The 12,083-nt window shown below is 45.2% G+C and overlaps 1 protein-coding gene across 3 annotated transcripts in view; it reads right to left on the minus strand.

The window, feature by feature from the left end:
* MYOM1 (myomesin 1) overlaps positions 1-12,083 on the minus strand; it is a 157,122-nt gene that overhangs the window by 13,616 nt on the left and 131,423 nt on the right. For all 3 annotated transcript variants that reach the window (XM_045004129.1, XM_045004130.1, XM_045004131.1), the window contains 8 exons: positions 9,778-9,891; positions 8,945-9,032; positions 7,710-7,748; positions 7,512-7,617; positions 5,828-5,991; positions 3,909-3,945; positions 3,555-3,577; positions 604-659 (listed from right to left, as the gene is read on the minus strand). In XM_045004129.1, the coding sequence (XP_044860064.1) occupies positions 604-659; positions 3,555-3,577; positions 3,909-3,945; positions 5,828-5,991; positions 7,512-7,617; positions 7,710-7,748; positions 8,945-9,032; positions 9,778-9,891 (627 nt within the window). The remainder of the gene's footprint in view (positions 1-603; positions 660-3,554; positions 3,578-3,908; positions 3,946-5,827; positions 5,992-7,511; positions 7,618-7,709; positions 7,749-8,944; positions 9,033-9,777; positions 9,892-12,083) is intronic.

Consider the following 12,083-nt stretch of genomic DNA (forward strand, 5'->3'; position numbering starts at 1 on the left):
CATCTAAGGACACACAATAAGTGACTGTAGCTCATCTGTCAAACTCAACAGTAGATTTATCATCACTATAAATCCAGAGCAATTACATTGACTTCATTTGCTTTATCTCAAATTTACCCTAGTATCTTAGGATGGTGAGGTAGGAGGTTGTGTAGGTTTACTCCCCAACTCTCCAGATCTGACTGGTGCCATGCCTTGAGGGACTATCATCATCCATACAGATTGACTGGCTGTCTTGGGTGTAAGGAATTCAGCATTACTCAGTATCCCATAGAAAAAGGCAACTGTGAAGTCTTTGTGCATAATGTAAATTTTTACAGATATGGTTGCATCTGAATTTCTTAAGAAGTACACTGTTCACATTTTATTCCTGACTGGCATTGTCATCTCACTTTTATCTTATGCTTAACAAATGAAACTGCCCCAAATACATAAACCTATCTGTCCAAGAAATTCAAATTATGTACAGACGATAGAGAATGAATAAATAATGCAACTCATTTTTTAAATGGAACCTTTGAAATAATTCTTATGTTTTCCCCTTTTCTGCAAGATATAGAAGCTGCTCAGCTACAGTATAAAGCTATAGTTCATTTACTGTACCTTGCCTTCCTGGATGGTGACAACGTCGGGCAAACCTCCAAGTATCCGGGCACGATCTGAAAATACATGAGTGAAGTTTCCTTTAATGTCTGCAAAAATAACTCTGGCCCAGATTTCATTTCCCCTCTAGCGCTGTTCTTTTATCTTATTTTTGTACAAGTCTCTGTATATGCAAATGAAGAGAGTTATTCAGTATTCCTAGCACACCATTTATACATGTAAAATCATGTCACTCTGCTGCAAACAGCAGACATCTTAATATCTGACTGTCAATCACCTCCTCAGTGAAATTAAAGTATGGGCCTTTTTCTTACCTCCACTGAATTCAGTTTGAGTTTTGAGTGCACAAAGAATATAGAATCGGGCCCAATGTTTCTAAGTTTCCAAGGTAAAAGTCTGGCCATTCAGAGTTTATGAAAAGAGATGAGTTGCAGCCCATAGAAGAGATTCTCAGAAACCAGTGAAGTTTAGGGTTCAGATCTAAATAAAAAGACAAATTCTGATCTCAATTCCACCAGTGTAAATCTGGAATAATTCCACTGACTTCAGTGGAATTCCTCTGGATTTATCCTGGTGTAAACAAAATCAGAATCTAGCCATTTGCTTTTAGTTTCAAAACCCTACTGCAATCTGATATAAGTAAAGTGACACTAGCATGCACATTCTCTGCTGCAGCTATTCCGGAAGTGAAATTCAACCTTTGTTAGTAGTGAGGGAGCCATGAAGAGGCAGAAAGTGGCTACATGGAATGCTCCCCTTCAACATAGGTGCTCTTCCCCCTCTGTAAAATAGAGACTTTGTGGAGAAATGTGTTGAAGCCAGAGGTGGAAGGAGCAGGAGTGGGGAGCTAACCTATACCCAGGGGCGTGCCTTCTCCCCACTATCCATGACCACCCAAAGTCAGAATCAAAGTACAGCTGAGGAACAACATCTAGGGGCAGCACGTTTACTGGTCCTGTCATACTGGTTTGGGTGTGCATGGTGGTGGGGGCTGCAGCAGAGTTTGGAGAAGCTGGCCAGGATCTTTAGGATTAGGGACTCCGAATGCTGCATACCAATTCCTCTCCACTGCCTTTTCAGACTCCATCTTTGCCTACACTATTTCTATGCTGGTCCCAAACGCATAGAGAGAGGGGAGACTTTGCTGAGATGCTGCATTAATCTGTTTCACCCCATGCACTTTTAAATAGAAGGGAAAGCATGTAGAGCTTAAGCTTTGTAGTTAATTTATAATGGCTTTGTTAATTAAACTAAACTAATGATTAAATACTTTTTTTCTCCTTTTAAATTACTCTGTATTTTGTGTCTTCAGTATAATGCTATGATTGAGATTTTTAAATGCACAGATGTCAGGAAGCTCAAACCTCTGGTTCCCAGAGCACCTGTGACTTGGCCCAGTTATCCATATGTAATATTTTTCATCGGTGCTTGTGATGTAAAGCCATTTACCATGTAGGATAATCAGGGCCGGCTCTCGGCAGCAGCCCTCCAAGCATGTGCTTGGGGCGGCACTTTCTAAGGGGCGGCAACCCGCCCCCCCTTTTTTTTTTCTTGGAGTGGCAAAAAGCCACTCGCCCTGTCAGCGCACGAGCCGGGATCTGCGCCCCATGCCCAGCCCGGCGGCGCCCTGCACAGCCCACTCGGGCGGGGAAACGCCACACCGCCCTGGGGAGACTCAGAGCGGCAGCAGCAGCAGGATCCCTCCTCCCTCCCTGCATCCCAGGCCCCGCTTCCCTCCCTCCCCGGCTCCTCACACACTCCGGGAGCCCCTCTCGCAGCTGCAGCCCGGGCTCGGCTCCTCCTCCCTCCCCAGCTCCTCACACACTCCAGGAGCCCCTCTCGCAGCTGTAGCCAAGCCTCGGCTCCTCCTCCCTCCCCAGCTCCTCACACACTCCGGGAGCCCCTCTCACAGCCGCAGCCCAGGCTCAGCTCCCCCTCCCTCCCCGGCTCCTCACACACTCCAGGAGCCCCTCTCGCCGCCGCCGCAACCCATGCTCGGCTCCAGGGCCTGGGTTGCGGCGGCAAGAGGGGCTCCTGGAGTGTGTGAGGAGGTGAGCGGCTGGCTGGGCGCGTCGGTGCTGAGCAGGTAGCCCCGCAGCCGGAGATCCTCGCCTTCCCACCCGCCGGGGCTGGGCCAGGGCGCGGTGAGGCTGAAGAGCAGCAGGTCCAGGGGGCTCTCCAGGTCCTCGGCCGCCAGCATGTCGGGGGGCGGGGGGAGGGCGGTGAACAAGAACTGATCCACCTCAGCCACCAGCAGCGCCGTGAAGCCCAGGGAGGGGGCCGTGTTCTCCATGCTGCCCCGCAGCTGCACCACCACCTGGAAGTACTCCCACTCCGTGCCGCCCAGCAGCTCCACCCGCATGGGGATGGAGTCGCGGCTGGGCCAGGGCTCAGCCGCCGTGCGCTGGTAGCAGATCTCATGTTTGGGGGTGGGGAGCCTAGTGCTGGGGCGGCAGGGGGTGTGGGTGGGGGGGAAGAGAGAGCCCAGTGCTGGGGTGGTGGGGGGGGCACTGGTGGGTTGGGGGGGGGGGAGCCCAGGGCTAGGGTAGGAGGGGGGCAGCCAAAAATATTTTTGCTTGGGGTGGCAAAAAACCTAGAGCCGGCCCTGAGGATAATTCAAAAACAACTAAATAATTTTCTTCAGACTTTCAAAAACAAAGTCACTTTTGTATTGAGAGCAGGCATGAGAAATTTCAGCTCAAAAGGTAATTTTTAGGGAAAGTTATTTGGCTGTGAAAACAGAAGCTAAGACTGGAAAAAGTTAACAGAACCATAATTATATGGTCACTAGCTGACTGTTATAATATTAGCTATCAAACAGGTCACTTTTCCTGTTTCTCCTTGGTGTCAGGATAAACTAGTTTTATCAAACGCACACACCCATAGTTGGGAGGATAAAAGAAACTTCATAACCAGTTTATGGAGAACATTGTAAAAGAAACCTCACTTACTTTTTTCTGCAACAGCAGCTTGTCTGTAGTTGAGGGAAACAAAAAGAAAATTAAATTTTAGTTGAGATTAGTTTAGGATGACTAACAAATGGCTAATCTTTGAGACTGCTTTAAATCACTTAAGGATAATCTTTCTGCACACTACATCACTTGATAGTAGTTTTTCCTTATTAACAAATATTCAAATCCTCATCCAATAGAAGTCAATGGCAAATCTCTCATTGACTTCAATGGGACCAGGATTTGGCTCAAAGGATTTTTTTTAGTGTTAAACAAAGTGAACATGAGTACAGTTTCTTGCTTTATTAGCAGCATATTGTATTCAAAATAATACTTGTCATGAGTAATACTTACTTTAATCTTTGGAATTCAGCACAGGCTTCATCAAAAGCTTTTAAAAGAGAAAAACTGATGTTAAAGGTAGTTTTCACAGACCAGTCATCACAAGAAGGTAATTTACATTTTAAGATGTAGATTAAATGTAATCAGTGTAAGAAAATTAACATTTGCAGTCTTTGCTTTGATACAAGATTTAAAATGACTAAAGGTTTAATTAAATGAAGTGGTCTATAGGTAACTGAGGGCTGAATGTGATAATAATAATAAAAAAAATCATCAGTCTTTAACACACAAAGAGAGGCTAAGATTATCTCACTAAAGATACCTCAGGAACAAAACTGCAGTGTTCCAAATTAATTATAGCTTTCAGGATTTAAAAAAATTCTATTTTTAACAAGTATTTTCATGCCCACTGCAAAGTTTCACTTTGATGCTCAGGTAACCAATTGAACAGCAAGATTTATTCCCGTTGTAGCTTCTCCATATGCTGTTTGATGTAACCCTTTCTCCCCTTGAGTGAGAAGAAGGGACAAAATTTTTGCCAGAAACTGGGCAAAGGGCACAGAATGGAAAACAATTATTTCACTAAATGACAGTGCCAGGTTTACAATGGCGCTAGTGGCCATGTTCAGAAGGGGCCCCGGCCTGCTCTGCTTGCACTGCGCCCTGAGACCCCGCCAGCCACTTGCTTCTCTCGGCCCGCTCACCCGCCGGCCAAGGGCTCCTCTCCACCCCCTGCCCCCACGCGCCGGTTTCTCTCTGCCTCCTGGCCAGACCCCAGTGCACCTCTGGCTCCGGGCAGTCTCTGCTTCCCACTACCTGTTGGGCTCCATCTGTCTCCCCGGAGCTGAGCTGCCTGGGACTGATGCAGAAGCCTGGCCAATCTCAGTCAGGTGTGAGGGGCTTGGCTGGGCCCCTCCAGGCAAGTGGGTCCTAAGGGAGCCTGGGCAGAGCAGGCCCTGGCCTGGCTGATCGTGCCACTCCTGAGGAACTGGAGCGATTCCCCGCCCTGCAACCAGCCCTGGCTGCACTGCTTGCTGAGCCCGGCAGACACAGTTGCCTCCCAGCAGGGCCAGTGAGTGCAGCCATGAGGCAGGGCATGGAGGAGTGGGTCTCTGGAGGGTCTTGGGGGGTGCTGAGTGGGGGCGGGGAAGATCTCTGTGTGTTGGGGCACTAGGGAGTGGGGGTTCTGTGTGAGGTGTGGGGCAGTTGTGGTGGGGCTATGTGCAGGGGGGTGCTGGGCAGGGGTGGTTTTGTACAGGGCACTATGCATTTGTGGCAGGGTCTGGGGGGCACACTGAGCATAGCGGGTCCAGGGGTGGGCTCTGGCCATAGGGAATGGGGGGGGGGTGTTCTGGTGTTGGTGAGGGGGGATGTGTGGCATGGCATGGCATGGGCCCGCTCCCGAGGGGAAGGGGCATGCTGGAAGCACAGGGCCAGGTGGGCCACTGTGCGTCTGGCAACTGCCAGTTTGTAAACAGTGCCCTCTCAGTGGGCTGGGCAGAGTGGGGCTGCCCTCTCCACGTCATGCCCTGGCTGGCCCCTCGCTCCGGGGACTGACACCCACCCACCTGTGCCATGTTCCATTGCCCCCATGGGGACCTATAAATCTGTTTGGAGCCAGGCCCACAAAAGGTTAATCCGTCCCTGCTAAATGATTCCCCCATCACCTAGAGCCTACAAACACAATGTGGAGTTGGGGCTTTGTGGGTAGAAATGGCTGTGGACGGAAAGGTTGGACCTCGGGAGCAGCCTGTTTCTGGCACATGTTCTCCTTAGGACTCAAGAGCCTTCTGGGTGGAAATCTATCCCAGAATTAATCCAAGCACCATTAGCTTTCCCTCTACACCTTTAACCCCTGTTCTGAATGCTGGTGAAAGATATCGGCACTGACAGCTCTGAAGAATTAGGTATTTAGAGTGTGACTCCTTTACCTTGTCCAGAGAGATCCAGCTTCCTCGTATGTGTAGTTTTACCATCAAAGAGCTCCATTATATATTTGCCCTTGTCCTGTGGAGTTGGCTCACTGATCTGTAACCAGATCTGCTCCCCAGTAACACCAGTCTTAACTCTGTCTGTATACTTAATCTTGGCATCACTGAAAAATAAAAAGCAACATTATCCCTTCCTTTTTATCATATTATAAATGTGAATGACCTTTGTGGTCTCACTGGCCATGTCTGCACTAGAGAATTTTTGCAAATGTTTCCTGTGGTGCTACACTATGAATTCAAAATTTCAAACTTTTTAGATCAAATTCTGTCTGGAGACTGTGTCATACTAGGAAAGCTGAGGACCAAAGTGGGGCACAGGATGGAATTTTTCTGTTCCAATTCTAGCTCTCCTCACAGCCTACCAAGAAGCTGTGACATGTGCCCTCCATGACCAGAGCTGCAGAGCTCAAGACCCAAGGATCGGTGGGGGAGATCCATGCGTTTCAGCATATAACCTGAGAATGCATCCCACATTCATATCTCTACCTCATCACATGTTGCTTCTGAATGAGGTGAAAAGGGGGGTTGTACAAGGGGCTATGAATGGCCAGGACATGAACAAACAACAAAGCTGCTTTTGTAGCAACAGTATATTTCCATTTAGGGAGCAATTTGGCACAGTGCCAGAATTTGGTCTTTTAGGTAAATACATGCATACATTAGTATATCTCTTTCCACAAAAGTATCCATTTCCCAGCTTTCTAATTGAAGAGTTAATTACCCTAGACAAGAGAGGAAGCTCTTTGTCAAATCAGTCACTCAATTTCTTTTTATCCTTAAACTAATGCCCTGGAATGTAACAGAGGGCCAGGGAGCAATTTACTAACCCTTGGTGAATTAATGTGATCATTCTAACATAAAATTAGTTTCTAAAAAATTAAACATGAGAGTGAGAGCAAGCGACAAATCTGTAGCATTTGATATTAGCTTCCAGTTTTCAAATGTGTAGGGACTCCTGGCAATGCAAAGTTGAAAGTAGAGATGGTACTAAGTAGATTTAAAATAATCCTAATCAGTCACTCCTTTGGATTTCCCAGTGCATTCTGTCTACTCTGGCTGAGATTTCAAAGCTGCCAAAGGGATTCTGATGCCCACGTGCCATTAATTTAAATGGGGTTTGAAAATCTCATTTTCTGTCTTGTTTTGGTTGTAAGCTCTCCAAGGTAGAGACTGTCTGTGTTTTGTGGGGGTTTTTTTTACTGCCTCAGGCACATGTTGGAGTTTAATAGATAAGGGGTCTTATAAGGATGAAACCAGATATATATATTGCACCTGTTAGTTCTGTAACTGTACTGCACCTGCAATTTTGTAAAAAGGTGCAATTCAGGGAGACAGACTGGCTGACCTCGAGCTAAACATTTCTGAACTCCAAATGTTCTTCAGTTTCATGGACCTTCTGGTCATAAATACTTTACTCATGTTCTTCCTCCAGACTGCTAAAAATTAATGGGTCCAATTCCCGTCTGACAGACTGATATAATTCCATGGACTTGAATGGAGCTACGCATGATTACTTGGGAGTAAATGAAAGGAGAACGGGGCCCAGTATTTTAACATATCATTTCCTGTTGAATGTGTAAAACCAAAGAATTTGTAGACTGCTAGCAAGCTTTCATACACTTACTTCTGTAACCAGCTCACTTGCAGATCTTCCAAGTAATAATTAACAAAAGAGAATAATCTGATACCCTCTGCCGTGCTCTGGATTTTCAGTTCTGTTGCAGATACAGCTGAAAGAAGAGCACATGTTTTATGCAACCCTACTGCCATTCATGAAGAAGCACAATGAGTTATTCGTCTGACAGGGGAATTAAATACTTACCAATCTTTCTGCACACTTCATTCATCAGATCTGCAAAAGCTGTGGAAACAAAATCCATAGGCTGAGACTCAGTGACCATAGCTCAAACATACTCAGTAATAGGTTGAAAATTTGGCATGCAGTGTTATGACTAACGCAGGGGTCGGCAACCTTTCAGAAGTGGTGTGCCGAGTCTTCATTTATTCACTGTAATTTAAGGTTTTGCATGCCAGTAATAAATTTTAATGTTTTTAGAAGGCCTCTTTCTATAAGTCTATAATATATAACTAAACTATTGTTGTAGGTAAAATTAATAAGGTTTCAAAATGTTTACAAAGCTTCATTTAAAATTAAATTAAAATGCAGAGCCCCCAGACTGGTAGCCAGGACCCAGGCAGTGTGAGTGACACTGAAAATCAGCTCGCGTGCCGCCTTCAGCACCTGTGCCATAGGTTGCCTACCCCTGCTCTAATGCATTCCCTCTAAAGAGTTCCTAACAGAAATCTGATTTGCATTTTAAAATGTATCAGACCCTTATATTCCTCAGTTTCAAGCACAACAAAGCTAAGGAGTGTTTTCAGGGAGCTTGCCTGTCTAGTCCATGGTTTCAGCACCATGTTTAAACCCTTCACTACTGAACAGGGCAATATTCTTTTTTCTAAAGGTGACAGTATTCAACTGGAATTTTGGCCCTTCCATATCAATGTATTAGATACCGAGTATGAATTTTGCTCCATGTAATGGGCACAGTAAGTAGCAATGAAATTGTTAAAATATACAGAGTTCTATGACTAGAAGTACCCTTAAATAAATTACTGGCAAAACAGATTAATTAAAAAAGTCTGAAAGTGCATCCCCATAGGAACCTAAAATATATCATATTCATAAAATGGCCTAGATCCACAACATTCTTCTACATTAATGAAATTACTTTAGTATAGTGAGCACACAATTTGAAAACTGTTATAATTGTGAATACCCTCAACTGGGGTATCCTGAGGAAATATTACAAATAATCTAATTAACAAAAGTACATTGGAATGCTCTGTTACTGAAAAGTCACCATCAGGATGGTCTCATGGCATCTGTGATAACTTTTGGTTTAGGAACCTGTTTAATATGCAGGAGAAGCAAAAACCACTTGAAAAAGATGCTGAAATTTGCCTATGTAAAACTCTTTTGCAGACAAAGAAACACTGTCACTTCAGGTACTTATGACCCAGTATGGGATAAATCATTCAGAATGTTCTCCTGACCTGCTTCCACAAGCTTCAGTTTGCTTTTGTCCTTTCCTCTGTCATCCTTCAGTATTACTTCATAAATACCAGCATCTTTCTTGGAAAACTGTAAAGCAATAACAACAAACAGTAGCATTCAAAACTGGTGATTTATGTGGCTGGCAAAAAAAATATATGGACACCAAATTTAACCTTCTATCTATATACTCGTCCTCACTAGGTATAGAATTAATGTTGTTCCTTTTACAGTTTGGGAACTGAGGCACAGAGAAACTAAATGACTTGTTCTAGAGCACTCATGAAACCTGCAGCAGAACTAGGAACTGAACCAATATCTTATTAATTTTAGGGTAGTGCCTTAAGCACAAGACCAGGGTTCCTCTCTCCGATTGATAGGAGCATGCATTAGTGTTTAACCCTTTTCTAATTAGGGTGACCAGACAGCAAATGTGAAAAATCGGGACGGGGGTGGGGGTGGGGGTAATAGGAGCCTATATAAAAAAAATACCCAAAAATCGGGACTGTCCCTATAAAATCAGGACATCTGGTCACCCAATTTCTAATGTAATCAGCACTGCAGTCTGATGTAATCCTCCAGCTCTTTAAACTGATTTAAAAGGGAAATGAGAAGCTCTTTAGCTCTTTCTCACAGTTTCCTGAAAATCTGAATTCACAAGGATTTAAATAGAAATTTGCTGTAGCCAAAAAATAAATGCAAGGTAAGCTTTTTCTTTATAAACTGTATCCCAGTTCCTATCTATAGTGGATATAGTGAATATAAGATTAGATCATATCTATGAACTGAACTGACTACAGTGGATCTGTACATCAAAAAGCCAAGAGTCACTCACCTCTGATATCAGCAGAGTACATACGCCATCCTTAAAGTCATGCTCCTCATCCACCATTATCTCCCTCCCATCTTTGTACCAAACAATGTGCGTTTCCTTCTTAATATTAGCTACCTAAAATGTATGAAAAGCACATCAGTATTATCCTATTATTTTAATATAGTGAATTGAGTGCTAGGTGTATCAGCCTATGTGAATTCTGGGATCACCCACCAGAACAGTGAAAGACGCAACCCCCTCAGATGAGAAAGGGGACACAGAATCCAGAATTTAACTGATTACAGGTGTAAGCAGAGTCAGAATGGGCTCTACCCTGACATCTTTTGGTGAGCTGTGGAAAGGGACTTCAGGGGCTGATCTCATTTGCATAGGCACACCCACCCTGCCTAGCATGATAGGACTGCTTGCCCAAATGGTCACTTTGGCTGCTGTGGGATCCCCAGTCTCTTTGTTATTGGGGCAGGAGTAATAAAGTGTTGTTATCCTCATTATGTGAATCAAGGACAGTAGAACTGTACTTGGCATTTTATGATGGAGGGACTTGCCCTCAGCTAAGTAGCACTTGCTAGGCAAGGGACATGGGTTCTAACGCCCAATGAATTGAGAAATGCTGGAAACATGTATGTGTACCCAGGAGTGAGGGCCTGTTCCAAGAGCCTGAAACACTGCTCTTATTCTTCCTTTCTCCACTGTGTAATAACAGAGCAAATTTTGACTTTATTAGGAGTTTTATTATATACAGAGCTGAAATCATTAATATGTGGGCTAAAGCATTTGATCTACTTTGGGCTAGTGGTACACCAGCACTGAGGTTCCCCTGCTGCCAGCTAAAATCACAGAGAGCTGTGTTAAGTGTGTGGTGGGGGGGGGGCCAGAAGACAAGTTGGCAAGCAGCAAGCAGAGTGGAGAGGTGCAGATGGCAGTGAAGACTGCAACAGAACCCCATGGAGAGGTGTGGCAATCGGCAGTCAACCCAAGTAGCAGAGCATGTAAGATCCCCCTGTACCTCCCCCACTTCCACCCAGGCTGGGAGGTAAACTCTGCAGATGAACTTCTGAACTCTGGGGTGGGGCTGCACAGACCAAGGACAGAAACTGTGTGAGGGATGACTGTTGGGTTGCTGGACTCAAGAACCAATCTGGGGCTGCACCGACCAAGGTCAGAAACTGTGGGTGGGGTGACTGTTGTGTTGCTGGACTTAAGACCCTGAGGGGAAAAGGACACTGCCAAACTTACTTGGGGGTGGGTCTTTTGCTCATGGTTTGTGTTATGAATCCTGTTTGTGGTGTTTCCCCAACATAATGCTGCATTGTTTCCCTCCTTTATGAAAAGGCTTTTGCTATACTCAGACTCCGTGCTTGCGAGGGGGGAAGTATTGCCTCTCAGAGGCGCCCAGGGCGGGTGGTATGTAATTGTCCCAGGTCACTGGGTCAGGGCTCGAGCCAGTTTTGCATTGTGTTATTGAAACAGAACCCCTAGATACTGAACCCAACCCTTGTTCCTGCCAACTCTGATGGGCAGAAGGGTTACACAGGGGACAAAAAGTGAAAAACAGAGAAAGTGGTGCAGGTCCCAGGGTCAAATGAGAGATCCAGGGCAAACACAGAGCAGGGAACCCTGAAAAATGTCCACTGCTCTGAGAAAGAGTCAGTGGACACCATGCAGAGGAACTCTGCCCAAATCAGAGCAAAGAATAGGAACCAGAAAAAGGCTTCAGAGCATTCTGAGAGAGATACCCCCCCACACACATCTTGCTTGCTCCTCCTGGACTGAAGGATGGTTGACAGTGCTGGAGAACAAAGCCCTTTTATCCACTCCTGGATTGAGGAATGGGTTGTTCAGTCTACTTGTTCAGTACTTCTGAGACAGCACACAAGAGCACACTGTTTTTGTGGCATGTACATATATGCACTAGGGACTGGACTGATATCACCGATGCATTTCAGAAAGGACACAAGAAAGCTGCCAAATTATAACATTATGACCTAGAGATGAAATGCTCAGTATCCCTTTAGAACAGAGTCTCCTTCCTCTCTCTCACCCCTGCTCCCTGGTTCTCCTTACTATTTAATATTTATAGCACAATAGGACCAAGAGGCCTCCAGTCAGGTTCAGGGTATCATTGTGCTAAGCCCTGTACTAACTTCAATGAAAGCAGAGTCCCTGCCCTGAGGAGCTAACTCTCCCTCCTGATCGCTTTCTCTCCCATACTCAAAGACTAAGGCTTTACTGTTAGCTTGAGAAGCTATTCCTGCTAAAAGAAACAGTGGTTTGACCATATCAGTTATAATGATAGCGCCTGCTAG

The sequence above is a fragment of the Mauremys mutica genome, chromosome 2 (genome assembly GCF_020497125.1).
Source record: "Mauremys mutica isolate MM-2020 ecotype Southern chromosome 2, ASM2049712v1, whole genome shotgun sequence".
Taxonomy (NCBI): Eukaryota; Metazoa; Chordata; order Testudines; family Geoemydidae; genus Mauremys; species Mauremys mutica.